The sequence below is a fragment of the Ziziphus jujuba genome, chromosome 7, assembly GCF_031755915.1.
Source record: "Ziziphus jujuba cultivar Dongzao chromosome 7, ASM3175591v1".
NCBI classification, from domain to species: domain Eukaryota; kingdom Viridiplantae; phylum Streptophyta; class Magnoliopsida; order Rosales; family Rhamnaceae; genus Ziziphus; species Ziziphus jujuba.
In genome coordinates this window covers 7,952,429-7,976,345 of record NC_083385.1, presented here as the reverse complement: position 1 = coordinate 7,976,345, position 23,917 = coordinate 7,952,429, and the positions used below count along the sequence as shown (strand labels likewise).

Sequence of the window (23,917 nt, the reverse complement as noted above, 5' to 3'; positions counted from 1 at the left end):
TGTCTATCTACCGCGTCTGATGAATAAGGTTTCCAGGTCAAGCTGGTTAAACGGTCTTTTATTGGGCCTAACTTTGCCCTCTCACTACTAGAATCGCGTTGATAACTGACGCAATAAATGCGTCGCACAAAATAAATAACGACGTATCGCACGGTGTCGCCTAACGTCTTGTCGCTAAATCTATAAGACAACAAGCGACGCATTATAAGAGTCGCCTATCTTTGATTTTTTAGCGACTCACATTTACTTTTAGCGACGCATTAATAGAGTCGCCTATTTAGCGACGCATTGACTATTTAGCGACGCATTATTAGTGTCGCCTATTTAGCGACGCATTAAAAGAGTTTACTATTTAGCGACGCATTAGTAGAGTCGTCTATTTAGCGACGCATTAATAAAGTGACTATTTAGCGACGCATTAATAGAGTCGCCTATTTAGCAACGCATTAATAGAGTTGACTATTTAGCGACGCATTAGTAGAATTGCCTATTTAGAGACGCATTAATAGAGTCGCCTATTTAACGACGGATCGACACTTTTAGCGACACATTATTTCTTAATGCGTCGCCCCTTCTTTTTTTCTTTTTTTTTTAAATTTTGTGAAAAGTGATTAAAATAGTAAAAATATAAAAATAATTAAAATACAAAAAAATGAAAACTAGCTTCATCCAAAATAAATAGAATACAAAAATTTTAAATAAATATTTTGTCATAACAAATTAATTATCAAATAAATTAAATATCATCTCATTGATATATTTTTACATAATTTGTAAGCTATTGTATTTTTCATAACAAATTTAATATTAATTAAACTTCCATGAATGCATATTCATTGAGATGGAAGTTGACCTCTTGTTGACGATATTACATCCTCATATTGCATATGGAAACATTAAAAAAGTTATTAGCACTTATGCAAAATAAATAAAATATTAATCATTATTAAATTTGTAATTTAGTATAAATGAAAATTTAAAAAATATTACCATTGTTCTTAAGATTTGACGAATCACATTTCTCCCCTCACAGTCATTACAAACATAGTCACTCTCACATTCATCCTCATTATCATTTTCATCGACACTTGGCAACTATATGACAAATGGATTGTGAGCGATCTTTGTATCTTCAAGAACATCTTCTTCAACAACCGTACGATGTTGTGGTGAAGTTAAAACAATAGACCATCTTGATTCAAGTTAATCTTCAACACAAAATACTTGTTGAACTTAGCAAAATAATGTCAAGCAATATCACAAACATAATTTCGAAAAAAGCAAGATTAATAAAACCCAATGAACCTAAGCTGCAGTTAAAATGAAAAAAAAAAAAAAAAACAACCCACCTCATGTCAAGAAAAAAGAAACTCACCTAAACGATGGAGATAAAGAAAGAAGAAAACCAAAAAATCACGAGGGCGACAAAGAGAAATCTAGCTTCTCGGCCGACGACAACGTAGGCAAATGAAAAATGAAACCTGGAATATCTCACTCTTCAAGTCTCTCTTAGATTGCTTCCAAATCTAATATCGATTAGGTGGTGTACTTGATGTAGTTTTAAAAAAGAAAAAATGGATTTAAAGGAGCGCGTAAAAATTTAAAAACGCGCCAAAAATTTTCAAAAAATGGCAAGAACGCGCCTTTTCTCCCAATTGCATTTTTTTTATTTGATTAATATTTTTATTTTTCAACTACAAATAAAAACTGAAAATATTTCTTAAAAATGCAAAGCAAAATATCGAAGATTGCTGTTTATTTTTCTGTTTTTCAAGTACACCTTTATTCTTTATAAAATTTGCATGTCTTTCAAAATTTTTGTTTTTGTTAATTGAGAGAATAGGCGACGTATTCTCTTCAAGAAGGATCGCCTGTGGTGTGGTGATTTTTTGAGAGTGTAGGAGGTCTTGGGTTCAATTCTTGTTATGGTCTTATTTTGATTTTATTTTTTTTTCAATGTTTAAACAAAAAAATTGAAAAAAAAAAAGGAACAGGCGACGCATTTGTTGAGGAATGCGTCGCCTGTTCTTGTCTTTGGCGACGCATTGTTGCAATAATGCGTCGTCTAACACTATATTAGCCAATTTTTGCTGTATTAGTACATATAAGTGATTTGGCCTAGTGGTGTGGTGATTTTTTGAGAGTGTAAGAGGTCCTGGGTTCAATTCTTGTTATGGTTCTATTTTGATTTTATTTTTTTTAAATGTTTAAACAAAAAAATTGAAAAAAAAAAAAGAACAGGCGACGCATTTGTTGAGGAATACGTCGCCTGTTCTTGTATTTGGCGACGCATTGTTTCAATAATGCGTCGCCTAACACTATATTAGCCAATTTTTGCTGTATTAGTACATATAAGTGATTTGGCCTAGTGGTATGGTAATTTCCTAAGAGTGTATGAGGTCATGGGTTCAATTCTTGTTATGGTCCGATTTTGATTTTATTTATTTTAAATGTTTAAACAAAAAAATTGAACAGGCGACGCATTTGTTGAGGAATGCGTCGCCTATTCTTGTATTTGGCGACGCATTGATTCAATAATGCGTCGCCTAACACTATATTAGCCACTTTTTGCTGTATTAGTACATATAAGTGATTTGTTCTAGTGGTGTGGTGATTTCTTGAGAGTGTAGGAGGTCCTAGATTCAATTCTTGTTATGGTCCTATTTTGATTTTATTTTTTTTAAATGTTTAAACAAAAGAATTGAAAAAAAAAAAGAACAGGCGACGCATTTGTTGAGGAATACGTCGCCTGTTATTGTATTTGGCGACGCATTGTTTCAATAATGCGTCGCCTAACACTATATTAGCCAATTTTTGCTGTATTAGTACATATAAGTGATTTGGCCTAGTGGTGTGGTGATCTCTTAAGAGTGTAGGAGGTCCTGGGTTCAATTCTTGTTATGGTCCTATTTTGATTTTATTTTTTTTAAATGTTTAAACAAAAAAATTGAAAAAAAAAAAGAACAGGTGACGCATTTGTTGAGGAATACGTCGCCTGTTCTTGTATTTGGCGACGCATTGTTTCAATAATGTGTCGCCTAACACTATATTAGCCAATTGTTGCTGTATTAGTACATATAAGTGATTTGGCCTAGTGGTGTGGTGATCTCTTGAGAGTGTAGGAGGTCCTGGTTCAATTCTTGTCATGGTCCTATTTTGATTTTATTTTTTTTAAATGTTTAAACAAAAAAATTGAAAAAAAAAAAAAAGAACAGGCGACGCATTTGTTGAGGAATGCGTCGCCTGTTCTTGTATTTGGCGACGCATTGTTTCAATAATGCGTCGCCTAACACTATATTAGCCAATTTTTGCTGTATTAGTACATATAAGTGATTTGGCCTAGTGGTGTGGTGATTTTTTGAGAGTGTAGGAGGTCCTGGGTTCAATTCTTGTTATGGTCCTATTTTGATTTTATTTTTTTTAAATTTTTAAACAAAAAAATTGAAAAAAAAAAGAACAGGCGATGCATTTGTTGAGGAATACGTCGCCTGTTCTTGTATTTGGCGACGCATTGATTCAATAATGTGTCGCCTAACACTATATTAGCCAATTATTGCTGTATTAGTACATATAAGTGATTTGGTCTAGTGGTGTGGTGATTTCTTGAGAGTGTAGGAGGTCCTAGGTTCAATTCTTATTATGGTCCTATTTTGATTTTATTTTTTTTAAATGTTTAAACAAAAAAATTGAAAAAAAAAAAAAGAACAGGCGACGCATTTGTTGAGGAATGCGTCGCCTATTCTTGTATTTGGCGACGCATTGTTTCAATAATGCGTCGCCTAACACTATATTAGCCAATTGTTGCTGTATTAGTACATATAAGTAATTTGGCCTAGTGGTGTGGTGATCTCTTGAGAATATAGGAGGTCCTGGGTTCAATTCTTGTTATGGTCCTATTTTGATTTTATTTTTTTAAAATGTTTAAACAAAAAAATTGAAAAAAAAAAAGAACAGGCGACGCATTTGTTGAGGAATGCGTCGCCTGTTCTTGTATTTGGCGACGCATTGATTCAATAATGTGTCGCCTAACACTATATTAGCCAATTATTGCTGTATTAGTACATATAAGTGATTTGGTCTAGTGGTGTGTTGATTTCTTGAGAGTGTAGGAGGTTCTGGGTTCAATTTTTGTTATGGTCCTATTTTGATTTTATTTTTTTTAAATGTTTAAACAAAAAATTGAAAAAAAAAAGAACAGGCGACGCATTTGTTGAGGAATACGTCGCCTGTTCTTGTATTTGGCGACGCATTATTGAAATAATGCATCGCCTAACACTATATTAGCCAATTTTTGCTGTATTAGTATATATAAGTGATTTGGCCTAGTGGTGTGGTGATCTTTTGAGAGTGTAGGAGGTATTGAGTTCAATTCTTGTTAAGTTCTTATTTTGATTTTATTTTTTTTAAATGTTTAAACAAAAAAATTAGCCAATTTTTGCTGTATTAGTACATATAAGTGATTTGGTCTAGTGGTGTGGAGATTTCCTGAGAGTGTGTGAGGTCCTGGGTTCAATTCTTGTAATGGTCCTATTTTGATTTTATTTTTTTTTAAATGTTTAAACAAAAAAATTGAAAAAAAAAAAAGAACAGGCGACGCATTTGTTGAGGAATGCGTCGCCTATTCTTGTATTTGGCGACGCATTGTTTCAATAATGCGTCGCCTAACACTATATTAGCCAATTTTTGCTGTATTAGTACATATAAGTGATTTGGCCTAGTGGTGTGGTGATCTCTTGAGAGTGTAGGAGGTCCTGAGTTCAATTTTTGTTATGGTCCTATTTTGATTTTATTTTTTTTAAATGTTTAAACAAAAAAATTGAAAAAAAAAAAAAAGAACAGGCGACGCATTTGTTGAGGAATACGTCGCCTGTTCTTGTATTTGGCGATGCATTGTTTCAATAATGCGTCCCCTAACACTATATTAGCCAATTTTTGCTGTATTAATATATATAAGTGATTTGGCTTAGTGGTGTGGTGATTTCTTGAGAGTGTATGAGGTCCTTGGTTCAATTTTTGTTATGGTCCTATTTTGATTTTATTTTTTTTAAATGTTTAAACAAAAAAATTGAAAAAAAAAAAAAACAGGCGACGCATTTGTTGAGGAATACGTCGCCTGTTCTTGTATTTGGCGACGCATTATTGAAATAATGCGTCGCCTAACACTATATTAGCCAATTTTTGCTATAGTAGTACATATAAGTGATTTGGCCTAGTGGTGTGGTGATTTCCTGAGAGTATATGAGGTCCTGGTTCAATTCTTGTTATGGTCTTATTTTGATTTTTTTTTTTAAATGTTTAAACAAAAAAATTGAAAAAAAAAAAAACAGGCGACGCACAATCTTATTAATGCGTCGCCTGTTAACTATATATATATATAAACCTCAGTTTTGGTGCACTAATATTTGTATTGATTGTTATTATTAAAATAAAATTATATTGATTAAAAGATCTAAAAAAAAATTAAGTGAAAAGAGAACAGGCGACGCACAATCTTACTAGTGGGTCGCCTGTTACATGTATAACAAAAAAAAAAAAAAAAAAAAAAACCAACCTCAGTTATGTTGCTCTAATATCTTTATGGGTTATTTGTTGTTAAATTAAGATTAATTAAAAGAACTAAAAAAAAAAGTGGAGGAGAGAACAGGCGACGCACAATCTATATAGTACGTCGTATATTTATTGAATTTTTACTCAGAGTCGCGGTTTTGTTTTTTCAGACGTGTTTGTTTCGTAGCGTCGCTAAATAAGTGTCGCTAGATATCAATTTTCGCGTAGTGTCTCCACTGTGAAGGCCCGATTTGCAAGAGAATTTCTGAAGCCCATTTTCAAAATTAGTCCAATTTTTGTGTTTAAAATGTTCAATCATCAAACACAAATTCACAACCCAGACATTAAAAAAGTTTGTTGCGTTCTAGTAAGAAGTTTGGTTCGTTTGTTTTGCATGTCGCATTGTCTATCTCACATGTTAAATTGTCTATTTCTTATTCATATCATACTCTTTTGAATGATTAAAAAGTACTACATTCTTTACAATCTTTCAGGGTGAGAAAGAGTTAAAAGAAATTAACTAACGTTAACGAAAATTTCCCCAATTTTTATTAACTAATAATTTTGCCTATCTTGGTTGATGGCTATGCATGACATTGACTTTCTCTCTGACAAGAGATTTCTGTACTTTACTAGTGGAGTTAACAGGCAAAGTCCTAAATATTACATCATGGGCAACCATAAAAGCAGGCAAATTATCCGGACACAATCATAGGTGCTTTAGATTCCCCAATTTCCTGGTCTTGCAAAGAGATGCTAGGCATTTGTTCAATTGTATTCTATCACCTACGATGTCTCAAATGTGCAAAAGACATTTGAAATTGTCTTTTGCACATTCTTTGTTGTCTTGTACATTAAAGCATATATACTAATTAAGAAGTGTTGCTCATAAAATTAAGTATATGGAAATAAAGTTGACTAAGATATAACAGTCTGAAAATTTATATTAAGCTAAAAAGCAAACAATTTTAAATGTCTTATAATTCAATTCACATAAGCTGTACTAAGATATAAGCACAAATTTAATTAAAAAAAAAAAAAAAGGTTAAACGATAATAAAATATTCATTAATGTAATATCAGCTAGCTTTCCCCTGAATTACGATTAATGCCATCAAGGACAGCCCGTTGGGTAGACTTTGGTATTCTCATGCCATTCCTAGAACAATCTAACATGAGCTGGAATGCAGTAAGAAACTTATTCGACTTGCAAAGATTGTTCACCATGGCGGTTAACCTATTACAATCCTTCTTCTCCATTGATTCTAAAAATTCCATTGCCTCATCAATACGACCATGTTTACACAAGCCATCAATCACGCAGTTGAAGGCAACCGAGCAGTTTGAATGGCATTCCTCTGTATTCCAACTCATCATCAATTCTAAACATCCTAGAGCCTGGTCAATAAGACCGACCTTGCAAAATACATTGATTATAATTATTTTTGTATGCTGATCAATATGCAAACCTGCTTCATTTATCTCCTTAATCTTCGGCATCCTTAAAACTACCATTTTTATAATAAAGATGAATTAAAAGCGTTGTAAGAAACTAAATCAAGTTCAATCCCCTCATTTACCATCTGCTTCTTGAAATAATTTGCGACTTACGTCATATTCATACCTTGAGTCTTAAGTAAAGCACTAATGACTGTGAAATATGCAAAACCATCCAAGCCCCTAGCTCATAGTCCTTTGCCATAAAGCACAATACCACCACTGCACTGTATGTTATGATATTTGGGTCGTGGAGATCTCATTCCCCAACAATCTTTTCCACGTTTCCCTTTGCTGTCCCAAATCTGGCTGTCTTGTGAAACGCATGCATCATAGTGTTATAGCTCCGTATGTCTGGACGAATACCTCGTTGAAGCATATCTTCAAACAGGTCCACTGATTTTGATATCAAATTACTCTTGGTTGCTCCACCCACCTATCAAAGAATTGTAAGTGACAAGGCTTATTCCAGCTTCTTTCATTTCACCAAGAAGAGAATAAGCTACATCGAATCGCCCAAACTCACAATTGGCATCAATCAAACTATTGTGAGCTCCCACATCATCCACAAGTTTCCCTGATATTATACCATATGTTAACTGATTGAGCTTTCCCCAGTTTCTTGGTCTTGCAAAAAGATGCTACGCCTTTGTTCAACAATCTACTGGACACCATTTCAAACCATGGTTTATTCATCACCTCAGCTATGATGCCTTACTGCAAAATACAATCCCGAGATTTGGCCTATTTCTTAAGCTCTGCAAAATCACTATTAACCAATTTTGAATATATATATATATATATATATATATGTTAAGATTATAGAATATTGTCTATAAATTATTAGTATTGTTTATGGTATAATTGTGTACTACATTGAAAGTGTTGATGTTTTCGCCTTTTGTGTTCCTTATCGATTTTAGGTAGCATTAATTATAATATATGTGTTTGTTTATTAATGTGATATATCTTGCGTTACACAAATTTATATTCGATTTTTTTTTTTTTTCCAATTTTCAACATTTAGCTCGGTGGGTTTTTAAGAAAATATATATAATAATATAATTATCAATCTGGCAACAATTATCGCAAGATCTTGATTGATATGCACTATGATATTCCAATGTGATCAGGACAATGAGGAAATAATAATATTTTATGGCCAGTATAACCATATGGAAATAAAATTTATGTAAATGAGTAAAAAAAAAAAAAAAAAAGGAAAGCTATATACTATTTAAAAATCCAATTAACCAATTTCTTTTGGCTTGCTTCTAGATCTCCATCTTTTTATTGTAATTATTAATTGTTGGTAGGATTTGGATTCCAAGGTGAGAAAGAGGAATGACCCTTCTCAAGAATTTTCTGAATCGATTATAGTCCATTGTTGTTGCTTTTTCTACAGAGATTATGAGGTCATTGTGAGGCAATCCAGAAGTAGGTGAAAGTTTGTAAAAAGCGGTTCATATTGGGCCTAACTTTGTCCATTCCACGGCAAAAGCCTGATTTTCAAGAGCACATTATTGAAACCCATTCACAACACTGTCCAATTTTTTTTGCGTTAAACATATCCAATATTCAATTCCAAATTCACAATATTAAATAAGTTGGCTCATTCGTTTTAAATTTTGAATGTCTATTTCTTATTTATATTATCTATTTCATTATCATATTCTTTTCAACGGTTATATAGTACTAGAAATTTTAGTTGTAAGAAAAAGTTAAAAACAAAATAACAATCTGATTTAGCCAATTTATATCAACAAATCTTTTAACATACTTATCTTGGCTATGTACGACGTTAACCCTCTCTCTAAGAACAGATTTCCAAGAGCACATTATTGAAACCCACCCACAACACTAATCCACTTTTTTTGCTTTAAACATATTCAATATTAAATCCCAAATTAACAATAAAAAGTTAAATAAGCTGGTGTATTCGTTTTAAATTTTGAATATTTATTTCTTATTTATATCATCTATTTCATTATTTTATTCCTTTTAACAGCTAAATACTACTAGAAATCTTTGTGTAAGAAAGAGTTAAAAACCAATTAACAATATGTAATGCTAGAAATCTTTAAGTGTAAGAAAGAGTTAAAAACAAATTAACAATCTGTTTTGGTCAATTTAAAACAACTAATCTTTCTATCTTACCTATCTTGGCTCTCTATGAAATTAACCCTCTCTCTAAGAACAGATTTCTGTACCTTTCCAGTGGAGTTGGCCGGCAAATCACCAAATATTACATCACGAGGAACCATAAAAGCAGGCAAATTCTCCGAACAGAACTTTATGATCTCTTTGGAACTTGCAAAACACCCTTCCTTCAACTTCACAAAAGCAAAAGCGACTTCATTTTGTCCCACAACGGCAGCTTCCATTACCTTTGGATTGCTAAGCAACACTGCCTCCACTTCGAGTGTGCTAATTGCTTCTCCTTTACTAAGGATAATGTCCTTTGCTCTGTCTTTCATTTGGATATGCCCATCTGGGTGTCTGATTCCAAGATCCCCAGTTCTATACCATCCATCTCTAAAAGCTTCTTGGGTTGCCTCTGAATTTTTCAGGTACCCCAACATCACTGTATTGCTTCTGAACATTATCTCCCCCATCGTTTTCCCATCAAATGGTACACTTTCCATTGTGTTTGAATCTTTCACGTCGATCCCTTCCAGCATGACATTGTGAACGCCATTCGAATAGTTCGATAAATGATGGTCTTCATCAGGTTTCCATGGTGTAACAATTGCTGGACCAAGGACCTCTGTCATGCCATATCCATGGCTGATATTGAAACCCATCTCCATCACCGTCATTAGAATTTTTGGGGCTGGCAATGCACCAGCAACAATGATTTCCACTCTTGATGGAAGTGGGATTAATTGATCAGTATCCGAGGCGTCCGCAATTATGTTTAAAATGATGGGTTTTCCACACAAATGGGTTACTTTGTGAAGAGCAATTGCTTCAAATATGACCTTGGCTGAGAGAGTTGTGAGGCAGACATTGGTGCCACCGAGAGCAGCAATAGCCCAAGTGTAGCACCATCCACTGCAGCGAAACATGTCGACCGTCCATAGAAACACGGGCTTTTGTGTCATTTCCATGTTGAAGTTGAAAATTGCTGCCAGTGAATTGAGATATACAGCTCTGTGGCTGTACACTGCTCCTTTGGGATCCCCTGTTGATCCAGAAGTGTAATTCACTGTAATCGGATCGCATTCATTGTTTGGGCGTATAATCTCAAACTGATCATCAAGTTTCCCCATTTCCAGAAGTTGATTGTAATTCAAGCTACCTGTTGGGAGATCTGCTGCATTAATGGGAGTTGGTGTTTGATAATCGAATTCTTCTTCTGGGATTAGAACAAGAGTTGGAAGCTTGAATTTTCGTTTCCTTAGTTTGTCAAGTGCTTTAAGAACAACGTCGACAAACTGATGATGTACAAGTATGATTTTGGCCTCCAATTGCTCTAACTTAACTGCTAGCATTGTTGGGTCTAGCTTTGTGTTTAGAGCTGAGAGAACTGCACCTGCCATTGGAACTCCGAAATGAAGCTCGTACATAGCAGGAACATTGGGTGCAAAAGCCGCAACCTGCTCATTGTAGAAGATTCAAATTAATTAAACTCTGTTAAATTAAGATTTACATTTTGGGTAATGCTATGATGCTTGATGATGACGTTCAGTGCGTAGTTTTCTAAGAATTCAATGGAAATTTGATGTACATATCATGTAAAATTATTTTTTTCCTCTACAACAACGTATGCTGTGGGATGTAATTAGTCAAGTACAAGAAAAATCCATTTTTGAAATATGAAGCGTATTTGTCTTTTTACACTGTTAGGACCAAATATTCTTTAGAATCTTTAAGAAAAAAAAAAAAAATTCTTTAGAATCTTCATTTTACCAACCAATACAGAAGAGAGCGAGAAAGAAAACCCAAAAAGGTAAGACTTTTGCGTCAAGCAAATTAATTAATTAATAAATGGAAGGGACGCGTCCTTAGCAGAAAGTAAATATGATCTACTGTCTTAGCTGAGCACCTCTGATCTACTAAGATAACAAATTTAGATGCAACGTGGTCTACATTGAGATTCTCAATGATAATATGTAAGTTTTGACGTAACTAGTTGACGTAATATATATTCCCTTCGAGAAGAGTATGCTCACTATTGTTGGTGGGGAAAAAGAAAATATTAATTAAATATATATGTTGGATGCCGACTAAGCGCCATGTTATATATATATATATATATATATATGTATATATATACACACACACACACACACATAATTATATTATGTAATCAAACACCATCGCTAGTATCCATTATAACAATATAGTATGTGTATGCTTATGTAGTTTTGATCTGTTTCCACATTATATTGTACAGGTGACAACTATTTGTCCAATTAATATTTTAGTTTTGAATCGTCAATTGATTTAATATTTTTCACAGTTTACACATTTAGTCGTTTGCACATTTATGATGAAGATATGCTCCTATAAATTATTATTCTATGTTTATGTATATATATTTGATTTGTACAATATAACGGGAAGAAATTAGCCAAATCAGGAATAATACATGCCATTGTTAATTTAATGGACACGTTTATTTTGGTATACATTTTTTTTTAATTTTTTTTTTAATCTTCAAATTTGGTATACATGTCATTTTTTTATTTATTTTTTTTTAATAATACATGACTCAAACCTATGTGTGGAGGGCATAGGTGGAGGGCATGGTATACATTGAATTTCTCCTTATTCTTGTCCAAAACAAAAACAAGAAATTAAAGTAAAAATATGTGTGCTCAAGACACAACAAAACAAAAGTAAATAATGACATGTATTTACCATAAAAAAAAAATATAAGCTTTTTTTTTTTTTATTTACCCCAAAAAAAAAAAAAAAAAACAAACAAACAAACAAAATACACATTTATATATGTGTCTGTGCAAAGTACTTTTCCAACAATCTGTAATATTCTAACCATGGTGTGCGTGTTGAATTGCTGCTAGTGCGTTTTCACCTTGAACACCACTAATCGCTCTAGCCACTTCTATCTCATTATAAAATTGTCTACCAAAAACTTATGAATAAATACTATCTAATTTATTAATATATTTATCAAAAATATATATTATTATTTAATTAGTTTATATATTGATATAATTTAAAAAAATAGATAAATAAAATTTCAAAATAATAAATATTATTAAATATAAAGTAATTGAATAATATAAATATATCAGTGGAATAGTGTTTTTGTTTTCTCTTCCTCTTTTTAATTCACTGAATTGTTTTAAAAATCCAAGTCAACTTATGAAAAATAGGAAATTATTTCTAGAGGCCGGCGTACTCTCATTATTTTACTTATTGGCTTAATTGTCGGCCATTATTGTCCATGCATGCACGGGACGGTGACATTAACACAACTTGCACATTGACCGTGTTGCATGCCCTTCTCAACGACGTACTTTTCTTTTCTTTTCTTTTCTTTTTTTTTTTAATTTATAGGAATTCCCAAAAACTTTTTTGTTTGGCTTCAAAAAATTCACAAAGACTTTTATTTTTTTTGATAAATTAGTGAAAAGAGATTTTATCACTTCACTTTAAATTCAAGATCTAAGATCTAGTGATTAACATCAGTAGTTATTGGCTGTCTCAATAAAACAAAATGATAATTTTTTTTTTTTTAATACAAAATCACAAAGACTTTAATTTCTTGATAAACGCGGAAATTTATATGGACCCCAACATCTATCTAGTTTGGCTATAAATTTATTACTTATCGGCTATTATAGCAGAAATAAAGTACATAGACCATTGACTGTACAGTGCAAAAAATATATATTACTATGTATTTATTTTGTTTTTCGGGAAATACACTATTTAATTATATATTGACCACAGACTCTACATTTAAATAATTCATATACGCTATTTAATTAGGGAAAAGGGCAGAGAGAGGACATTGACTATCCCATAAATTGGGCTGGTGGTCAATGAATTTATACATTTTTATCAGTTTTCTTTTTTTTTTTTTTCCTAATATCATTTTGAATGATTAAGAAAAATTCTCGGAGTTCCAGTTACTCTTTGCTACTTTGGTCTTCGTCGGATTCATTCACCTAATTCCATCTTGAAAAAATATGTAAAACAAAAATTTTGCGCACCTTGCTATATTCAGATTTGTCAAATAATTAAGTTGCATCCACTCATCAATTTCAATCTTCACATCCTACACAAACTAATGTTTTTAAGTGCATGCGTATTGAAGTTGCTTTTCTATAAGACCATATGATGATCATCATTATGAGTATTATTAGCTAAGAAGTTAAAGCTAATAAGTAAACTAATTATTTTAATGTTCTCTTTTTAAGTATTAAGATATTTAAGTTTTTTTTAAAACAGTTTAATAACAAAATTCACTATTTTTTTAATAGAAATTTTGAATTGAAATTCCTATTTCAAGATAAAATAAAATAAATGAGTATCATCATGTTTAAGATATTATTTTATAAATGAAAAACACAACAAAACCGTATAAATAAACCCTAGCTATTCATTTTCATGGAGTATAAAAAAAATAGCAGTTGAAAAATCTTATGTATACATATATATATATATATATATACAATTCTGTTACGGTACATATCATATCTGCACCATAAAAAATTATATATATATATATATATATATATATATAAGAAAGAGCAAGATATATACATATATATATATATATATATATATAGCTGGACTTACGACATCAAGCGGCGAAATCCCTAACTGCACCAGAGCAGAAGCGAAGTCGAGGCATCTTTGATGAGTTTCTTTCCAAGAAAATCTGATATTTTGGTAAATGATCGAAACCTTATCTCCATAAAGAAGAGCTGCTCGCTCTAAGAAGCTTATCGGGGACAAGGGTATGTAATTCGCTGAGCACCGGAGAACACCCTTCATTTCTAACTATACCTTATTTCTAGGCTACTCCTCCTTACACGACATGATATACTGGAATATATAGATCCATACTCAGTCTTTGTACACACACACACACACACACACACACACACACACACACACACACGTACACACACACACACACACACACACACACACGTACACACGCACACACACATATAGAATGCCAATAAATTGGATGAGTACGATCTGAGTCAGAGAAGCATAAGCCGATACATATATATATATATATATATATATGAAAAGAAAAATACTAATAAAAATAAAAGAATATTTAACTTGGCCTTTTCTTTATCAAAAATCTTAGATTTAAATAACTCTAATGATTAAATATAAAAAAATAACTTTGGCCGGTCCAAAATATTGGTTATGATTGTCTAATAGAATGACTAATATTAATTACTTGGTTATCTAGAATATTTATAAAAAAAAAAAAAAAGGAATTGGAGTGGGACAATATATAGAAAAAAATTACAACCATTACAAATTAAATATCTAATTTCTTATAGTGGAAAATAATCAAATGAGTCAACAGATTCTAGAGAATAACTTCTGCTTTGGGTTATGGAAAATGTGTTAAAATATTTATGACATATCCATCAATTCCATATAATATACACATATAGAGAGAGATACATACCAGGTCAAAGACGTGTAAATTTTGAATATTCATCACCACCCATTGTTTGGATCATAATATTAATTTTTCAACTTAATATTTTATTTCATTGAAATATTAGTTTTAGGAGATTAATTAAAAAGCATTAATCCCACATTGATTGGAAATAATAAAAAGACATGACTTGCACATGTATATATAATAATTTTGAGCTTGGATTTTGAAAAAATCCCATATCGAAAGCACGTGAAGTATTTGAGTCAATTTCTTATATATATATATTAAAGCTTCATTGGCTTTGAAAATGATCTTTCAAACCTCTGCAAACGACTACAAAAATATAAATTAATTACTTTTTTCTCATTAGAATTTATTTTGTTTAGTTTATTGTTTTTACTTGTTTCTAGTTGCAATTTTATTTTTAAAATTTTTTTATTTTTAGAAGTCTTTTAATCATTAAAGCAATCGGAACTCCAATAATTAATACAATCGTCTTTGATGCATATTTTCTTTTATTTCTTTAAACCGTTACATATTTGAGTTGTTAGAAAGTTCCCAACTTTATTCCAACACCCACATAATTACAATGGCAAGTTTTATATGTGATAGTTATTGAATTATTTTCATTTAATCTTTTTTTTTTCTTTTTTTTTTTACATATTTTGGTTTTGTATTTATAGATCAAACAGTAGTTAAAATGTCACATTACTATAACGATTTTAAACCAAGAGTTGTGCAGTATATCAATTTCTCAGGTATTAACAAAAAATAAATAAATAAATTTCACTTCACCAAAATATAAAAATAAAAAATAAAATATCAATTCCCAGTTTCGAATGCCTTAGCGAGTGGAATATAGTGTATTCTCTTTCGGAATCGAATGCCCTCTGTGCCTTCTTGCTAAACGCCCTGCTGCGGTTCTAGAGGACCCTGAACAAGAAGAGGCAAAGATGCCAGATCTGGACACTGCTAAACCGGAAGAGATTGCTCAGGATGAGTGTCTGGGTAACGATCAAAAAGCTTATTGATTTGATTGAAGGGAACTAATACTTTTTATTAGCTTAGCTAGCATTCCGGGAGAATCTAGTCATTTAGTCAGTTCATAACAATCTCTGTAAAGTAAAGCAAGGGGCAAAGCTTCGTAGACAGCTTCCCCCCTTTTGAACTTTGTCTCATTCATTTGACGCAATGTTTGAATACTTTTCCAGGGTGGAGTCCACATCATCCCTTGTTCAAGGGGAATCCGTGAAACACAGGGAAGGTACCGATGAATTATCGAATGTAAAAAAAATGAATTTGACAACAAAGAGTGAAGGTGCGACAGCGCTTTTTTAAGCCCAAAGGTTAGTTCAGTCACTTCCGGATGAATAACGTGGCGGGAGGTCGTCTCCCAACACATTCTCCCTATAGTGGATTTGCCACCGTAAGAAGTTCGTGAGGTGCTGCTGCAGCTTATTCCCTTTCTCTTCCCCCCCAAAAAAAAGGAGAGAGATGTCCCGTCCCTTCTTTATGCACATCCATATACATAGCTAAACACAAAGGTGTACAATCAGGTCAAAATCTGCGGTTCCTTAAGTTCATTCACTGTAGGTTCTCTTACTTGCTCTAGTGGCTGGCAAACGCCAACCGAGAGGGGAGAGGCTCAGGAATCGACTGGTTTTGAGCGGGCTCGTGGAGCTGCTGCATGGATTATCATAGAATAAGAGGAGCTGTCTTAGGAAATGACTTAACTTAAAAGACAGATGCCGCCGCAGCGAGAAAGTAACTTGTCTGGTCTTGCGGTGCACTCACTCCCATTACGAGAATGAAATGACGCCCCAGCTCGACTCGAGACCAAGACTCCTTACAACTCGCACCAATAGCGGTCGGAGCATTCTTTTTCTTGCGCTATCCAGAAGACAGCTTGAACTAGATCCTACTCTCATCTCAAAACCCAACCTCAGAAAAACAGCTGGCTTTCCCTTCATTTGTTTGTGCCCTTTAATTGAGTCCTTTTACCTTGGCTCATCATTGATCTCTTGGAAAAGCCAGAAAGAAGTTATTATCCCTTGGTGTCAAAGGGCGAGTTCCTTTCTTGTCTTGCCCAAAAACTTTCTTTATTCTCATTGGAGAAAGACTCTCCCGCGGCAATTACACTAAGGGCCAGCTGCTTTCTTTATCTCGGACAGATTCTAGTAAGTGGAAAGTAAGGTCAGTACAGCAATTGCCCATGCGTAACATGCATAACCAGTGGTTTACCATCCATAAGCAGTGGCAAACTCTTGCTAAGGCCTGTATCACTAAATCTCCTTAGGAGAATCTAGGGTTTTCAATAGTACCTTTATGTCCCTTTACTAATAAAATAGAAAGGGCTTTTCTCGCTTGTTGCTTTCTTTGCATGCTTGAGCGCATTAATAGAATACATATATCAAATTTCCTTGAGTTTTCAATAACTAAAGCGCTAACGCCATGGTCCTTCACAATGAAGCTACGTAATCCTCATCGGCTTCCTGATAAAAAACTCCTCCCGCGCAATTGCTCAGTAGTGCTTCGCCACTACCATAGTTGGCGGAAATAGCTTAATGGTAGAGCATAGCCTTGCCAAGGCTGAGGTTGAGGGTTCAAGTCCCTTCTTCCGGTACTTTAAAAAGTATGCAGGTACGTGTCGCTGTGCTACTGGTCATTCCTTTTAAGTCTCCGCCACTAGGCTTTGCATCTTGACTGTGTCGTCTTATGTTGACCAGTGAGCCTAGAATTGTTGATCATGAAATAGCCCAATTATTCTGGGGCTTTGTTAAAGCCCACGGATCCGTTTATGTCTTCAGCCAAAACTGGCCCACATCGAAACGCTTATGATTCTCTCCGCTGCCGTGGATTTGGAACACCAAACTGGATAGGCTCAAAATTCTTCTGTTTAGCTTAGTGAGGCCCAAAATTCTTCACAAGCGATATGTTTTTCCATACGGAATTATCTATATTTTAAGTAACATATCGTTAGTGATAATGGGAGTATTAATTGTGCCCGTGGTATACTTACTATTTTAAAATCTATAAATATTAAATTGTATTGTCACGGCTTGTTAGTATATATTATAAATAAATAAAAATAAGTAATAAAGGATTTGGCTAGTTTTAAACTTAATCCCCAACAAGACAAGACGAGTAGAAAGACAACGTCCTAAATGACCTCTCTCATGCATGCATTGTGTGTGAAATTTTTATAATCCTTATTAATTTTGTGATGATCCTTTTTTCTGCTTAGTTAGTTTCACTGCAATTGTAAAACTTACTCTGTTTCCATACGACCCCGTTTCAGCTTCCCAAGTCAGACCTACGAATATGATCCCCAATATTCTTTCTATGGCGATGATCTCAATCTCATGGCTCTTGATTTCTCTGTTTCTGATGTTAAACCCTATAATTATTACAGCAGCAGCTACAATTTACTCCCATCTGAACTCCTCCACAATATTCAGATCTTTTCAAAACGACAACGTAATGGTAGGATTGGAGAAGCTAGGGGTGGGGCAGTTGGTGGGACCAGAAGATTTGGCTTACGATACTCGGTCTGGGCTCATTTACACGGGCTGTGCAGACGGGTGGATCAAGAGGGTCAAAGTGAACAAGTCAAATTCACACGTGACGGTGGAGAACTGGGTTAAAACAGGTGGAAGGCCTCTTGGACTGGCTTTCGGACGTAATAAAGAAGTTATAGTCGCTGATCCCCAAAAGGTACTTCATAACAATATTAATATTAATGATCGACTTTAAAAGTTTAATTTCGGATTAATATTATGATTAAGAGCTATATCATAAAAGAAATTAAATTTCAGGGGTTGCTGAACGTATCGAGACACGGAAAAGTGAGGCTTTTGACGGATCAGGCAGAGGGAGTGAAGTTCAGATTGACAGACAGCGTGGACGTAGCAAAAGATGGGATGGTTTATTTCGCAGATGCTTCATATAAATACAGTTTAAGCGAATTCACTTTGGATTTCTTGGAAGGCAAGCCCCATGGCAGATTGCTGAGCTATAACCCAAGAACTAAAAGAACCAGAGTGCTCGTCCGCGACCTTTACTTTGCTAATGGAGTCGCTGTCTCTCCCGATCAAAATTCCATAGTCTTTTGTGAAACCGCCATGTAAATCAATTAAGTTTTTATATATATATAATACTTTTCAGCAAATGGTGATGAAAAATTTTGCAATAAAATTAGAATTAGTAAATGGGATATTAATTAATATTATTTGCAGGGTGAGATGCAGAAAATATCACAGACGGGGCACAAAAAATGGCACCGTTACAAGTTTTGTAGATAATCTGCCTGGCCTACCTGATAACATTCGTTATGCTGGAAAAGGCAATTACTGGATTGCATTGGCTGCGGTAAAAAACAATAAAAATAAGTTTATATCAATCTTTCGGTAAATTATTTTTTATTCTTTTTATTATTATTATTTTTTTTTTTTGCATTATATTTTATATATGTCAATGTCATAGGCACCAACACGTGATTTGGATTTGGCCCTGATGAGACACTCTTTGATGAATCTGACACTGAAGGAAAAGTACGTTGGGATGCGTGTAGATTTAATAAATAAGGGTGGGGTTCTGAAAGTCGATACAAAAGGAAATCGGAAAGCACACTATTTCAACCCGGAATTGTCGTTGATTTCTAGTGGGAAAAAGATTGGGAACCATCTTTATTGTGGTTCATTATTCTATTCATATATAATACGCATCAATCTTCGAAACCATTCACAACCCACCTGAACAAATTGCGAACTTAGATTAGAAAAAACCATGTACAAATATGTTTACTTTATTTGTATATGAATATGACTCTCTAGCTAGGATTTGGATCAGTCCCAGACCACAAAGGCAAACATATAGGGCCACCTATTTTAAATTTGTTATTAGAGTTTTGTGAAATCTATTATTTCCTTTTGCAGAAAATCAAATTTGTCACAGCCGAATAACAAAATCATTACTTTCTCTAATATAAAAGTCTTTCTATTCATTAAAATACATTATCCATAAATTTGAGGTGGCATCCTATAATTCAACAAATATTTCATCTCTAAAGAAATGGAGATATCCAAATCCCATCGGTTGTGTTTTGTCGTTTTGGCATTAGACTAGTGGGTCTAAGTATTTTTTTATCTATTTTATTTTTTATTCATAATTTTTTTTTTTTTTGTGGACAGAAATACATAATCTAGTCGTTGGGATAAACTCATTAAAGAGATACAAATTTGATATTTTAGATTTTCATCCATTTTACGTACTTTACGTTTCACAAATACAGCGATAAGATTAATATGTCTCGTTCTTATCCGAACGATTTCTTCAAATATATATTCACTTATTTCCATATTTTGAAAATTTCTCTGGCTAGAAATTTCTTATTTTATTATATCAGCAATTTTTTATGTGCTAAACACTTGTTATGTGCCAGATGTTAACAGTTACCATATTCTATTTTTAAGTTTTTAAATTAAATTTTAATGACAATTGATAAAGTAACTAATGCACTTGGCATATAAACATCTTGAATTCAGTTAAATCAGATTTTTTTTTTTTTACAAGAGATGGACTCATTAATTAATACTTAAATATATATATATATATATATAAACGTTTTGGAATACTTAGTTCCATATGTAACAAAATACATTACCTATGTTTTTGGACATGTATTGAATTGAAGATTATGAGTATTCAAATTTTGATTTTGAAAAATATTAATTAATTTAAGATTTTACCATTCCATCTCATTTTATAATAAAAATAATCTTTAGCCTTTCTTATTTCTTGGTTGTAAACATAATTAATATTTTTTTTTTTTTTTTGGCAAACAACTCTTTTTTTTCATCATAAAAATAACTTACTGTTGAGGCAAAATTCGGAGATTTTTTTTTTTATCATTTACAAAATTTGGAGATTAGTTGGTTATCTACATGCCTATCAGTTGAGACCCATTACATGATTTCAATTTTAACACGTATCCATGAGATGTTTTACATAAAGAAAATGAATTATTCCAATAAAATTGTTTTGTGATTGGCTAGTTTTGAAGAAGCATTATTCCCAGTAGATAGAGAGTGAAAGACCGATATAGAAAGATACAAAGAAATGAAAGACATAAGAAAAGTCAACCAGATGCCAAATATGAAATAAGAAATTGACCAAAAGATAAAAAGAAAAATATCAAATGAGTTAGCCGTCATCCTGGATTATTTTCCGTATGCCGGAGAAGGTGCCTCACCTTTCTACATTAATTATTCATTAATTATTAGAAAAATGAAATTTGTATATAGAGGCAAAATAAATAAAAAAGGAAAGCCTTCCTTGAAGTTTGATCGTAATCCTCGTAATCCTTGAAGGTGGTGATTTTTTTTTTTTCCTTTTTTTTTGTGGTGCTCTAACCACTGCGCTCCCACGCAAGTTTGACAACACCTGTAATTTGTTTTATTTTTTGGCCACGCCCCAGGCATCCCCTACCCCCGAAGACTCGAACTCAGCGTCGACTGGCCGGGCTGTGGTGTGCTAACCACTGAGCTCCCACGTGAATCTTGACAACACCTGTATTTTTGTATTACCAATCACCACCATTTAATATCTACCAAAAAAAAAAAAAAAAATCACCACCATTCAATAAATATATATATGTATATATATATATATATATATATATGCTGCCAAAAAATACCAGCGCACATCTTGAAAACCACCTCATTTTCTTCCTTCACAAAACTTCAAACTGAAACAGTGCATATTATAATTATCTCCTTCAGCTTCGAAACATTCTCAACCTCTCAAGCCAATGGCCGAAACAAAGACCAACCCTGGACCCGGTTCGCCTGAACAGGCCTCATCATCATGGCCCTTCACTGTTTTTCTCTTCTCCGTCGTTCCCGTTGTGGCAGCTCTGCTTCTCTACCGACTTGACTCGTTCGACCCGGCTCCTATTCCCCACCACGACTTGGATGGCCCCCTCATTGCCGCTCCAACCCGTAACGACAGATTGCTCCAGGGGTCGGAGTTTGTGGGAGCCGGGTCTTTGGCTGCACCGGAAGATATCGCTTACAATTCCAAGTCGGGTCTGATTTATACGGGTTGTGTAGACGGGTGGATCAAGCGAGTCACGGTGAACGAGTCGGCTGCTGACTGCTTGGTGGAGAATTGGGTTAACACGGGAGGCCGGCCGCTTGGACTCGCTCATGGGCTTCACAATGAGGTTATCGTAGCCGATTCAGAAAAGGTTAGTGTAATTAATTATTAATATTTATTAAAAGACAAAAAAGAAAATTAATTAATTATTGGGCCAGTTATTCAATCAATAAAGAAGACCACAGCTAACCGACCTGTCCTTTCCCATTTTATGGTGATAATTAATTATTATTTCATTTGTTTCACTAGCTTGGAAAAAGTCGTATCTCTAAGATTCTTATAATATTTTATTATGCTTTCATTTGTTTCGAATATAATGTCTTTTTCATTAGCCAATTAAAATAAATTTATGGTATATATTTTGCTATCTAAACTTGTTACTGGAGAATACGATCAAAATAATTTCTTTTTTCTATTATACTTTTTCATTGTTTTCTTCAACAAAAGCAAATTATACCAAGATATATAGACATAAATAATATTATCTAGTATTTCCACTTTCTTTTTCTTATCTGAAAGTGTATCTTAAAGAAATTAGATTGAGCCAAAAAGTATAAGAAAATGTACATGCATGGATATCAGGGGCTACTAAGCATAAATGAAGAAGGGGTGGTAGAGCTGTTGACAGATGAAGCGGAGGGTGTAAAATTCAAGTTGACGGACTGCGTGGATATAGCAAAAGATGGTATGATTTACTTCACGGATGCTTCACATAAATACAGTTTGAAAGATTTCATATGGGATATTTTGGAGGGTAAGCCCAATGGTAGATTGCTCAGCTACGACCCAAACACAAAACAAACAAAAGTGCTGGTCTCTGACCTTTACTTTGCTAATGGGATTGTAGTTTCACCCGACCAGAATTACGTCATCTTCTGCGAAACCCCTATGTAAGGGCGTTAATTGCTGCTTTTTTTTATTTTTTATTTGTTGTTATTTTTAAGAAAGAATTGTCTAAAATTGGAAATAAAGGAAAGAAAAAAAAAATGGTAATTTTGTTTCTAAATTTGGTGGATGTATAATATTGCAGGAGAAGATGTAGAAAGTATCATATAAAAGGAAAGAATAAAGGAAGTGTTGAGAAATTCATTGATCATTTGCCGGGAATGCCTGATAACATCCGTTATGATGGTGAAGGACTTTACTGGGTTGCCTTGGTTACGGTATTGTATAATATTAATATATGCTTTTTATTTATTTAAAAAACAAAAAGAAATGGAAAACAATATTTGTTTTATTGAGCTATATATTTATGCAAATCAATTTGTAGGAAGCTACCTGGATGTGGGATTTGGCTTTTCGATATCCTTTCATTCGAAAAGGTTTGGGGATCGTGGAGAGATACATAGGTCGACCACGTATGGAGAAGAATTCTGGAGTTTTTGCGTTTGATTTGGAAGGAAAACCTGTTGCACATTATTATGATCCTGGTTTGTCATTGCTTTCAACTGGGATTAAGATCGGAAATCATCTCTACTTTGGCTCCATTGTCTATCCTTACATTATTCGCCTCGATCTAAATCAGCATTCTGCAAAAGCCACTTCATGATGATGATGATGATGATGGGCGGTTCGAATACCTCCGAATAGGACTCAATTGTATATTTTTCTAGTTAATAACGTTCTATATCTATGTTTGGAATATTATTGAAGCAATCACAAAATAAGCTTATCGATATGCAGGTAATTTTCAACGAAACTAATGGAAAATCAAATTTGGCTTTTGTATTTATTGTAAATTGTCTTCTATGAAAACTTGTAAATGATTACATATAGAGCATGTTTATTTGTTAATATTTTTAGAGCTTCACTAAATATTTTTAAGAGAGAAAAAAAAAAAAAAAGACATGATTATTTTTGACAAAAAATTAAAAACATTTTTTTAGAAAAAAAAAAACTACATTAATATGCTTCAGAATGAAAAAGAAAAAAAAAACATTCAATGCATCAATTAAAAAATAAAAATATCAAAAATAAATATAAAAATATTTTTTACTATTTATTTTCTAAATGGTTGGTACTACAAAAATAAATACTTGTAAAACTATTACTGCAAAAGATAGACGGTAATGCATTTTGTTAACATAAAGATGTACACTTGATAAAA

At 33.2% G+C, this 23,917-nt stretch overlaps 3 protein-coding genes and 1 long non-coding RNA gene across 5 annotated transcripts; 2 read left to right on the top strand and 2 right to left on the bottom strand.

The window, feature by feature from the left end:
- Positions 1-9,097: 9,097 nt before the first annotated feature.
- LOC107424293 (butanoate--CoA ligase AAE1) lies at positions 9,098-14,308 on the bottom strand. Its single transcript, XM_025076280.3, has 2 exons — positions 13,821-14,308; positions 9,098-10,642 (listed from the first exon to the last, which is right to left on the bottom strand). The coding sequence occupies exons 1-2, from the start codon at positions 14,016-14,018 to the stop codon at positions 9,197-9,199; spliced, it is 1,644 nt and encodes a 547-aa protein (XP_024932048.2). The 5' UTR covers positions 14,019-14,308; the 3' UTR covers positions 9,098-9,196.
- Positions 14,309-17,771: 3,463 nt separating this feature from the next.
- LOC107424325 (protein STRICTOSIDINE SYNTHASE-LIKE 7) lies at positions 17,772-19,665 on the top strand. 2 transcript variants are annotated; one of them, XM_025076310.3, is made up of 4 exons: positions 17,772-18,369; positions 18,471-18,778; positions 18,891-19,061; positions 19,138-19,303. In XM_025076310.3, the coding sequence occupies exons 1-4, from the start codon at positions 17,977-17,979 to the stop codon at positions 19,166-19,168; spliced, it is 903 nt and encodes a 300-aa protein (XP_024932078.1). In that variant the 5' UTR covers positions 17,772-17,976; the 3' UTR covers positions 19,169-19,303. The 2 variants fall into 2 exon arrangements, with proteins under 2 accessions (XP_024932078.1, XP_015889580.1); XM_016034094.4 differs by having other exon boundaries at positions 17,776-18,369; positions 18,891-19,023; positions 19,138-19,665.
- Positions 19,666-20,775: 1,110 nt separating this feature from the next.
- On the bottom strand, positions 20,776-21,489 carry LOC125423832 (uncharacterized). The gene is made up of 2 exons (XR_007242549.2): positions 21,350-21,489; positions 20,776-21,259 (listed from the first exon to the last, which is right to left on the bottom strand). It is a non-coding gene; the product is annotated as an uncharacterized LOC125423832 (long non-coding RNA).
- On the top strand, positions 21,258-23,606 carry LOC107424315 (protein STRICTOSIDINE SYNTHASE-LIKE 5-like). Its single transcript, XM_016034081.4, has 4 exons — positions 21,258-21,901; positions 22,393-22,700; positions 22,841-22,973; positions 23,081-23,606. The coding sequence occupies exons 1-4, from the start codon at positions 21,464-21,466 to the stop codon at positions 23,357-23,359; spliced, it is 1,158 nt and encodes a 385-aa protein (XP_015889567.2). The 5' UTR covers positions 21,258-21,463; the 3' UTR covers positions 23,360-23,606.
- Positions 23,607-23,917: the final 311 nt, after the last annotated feature.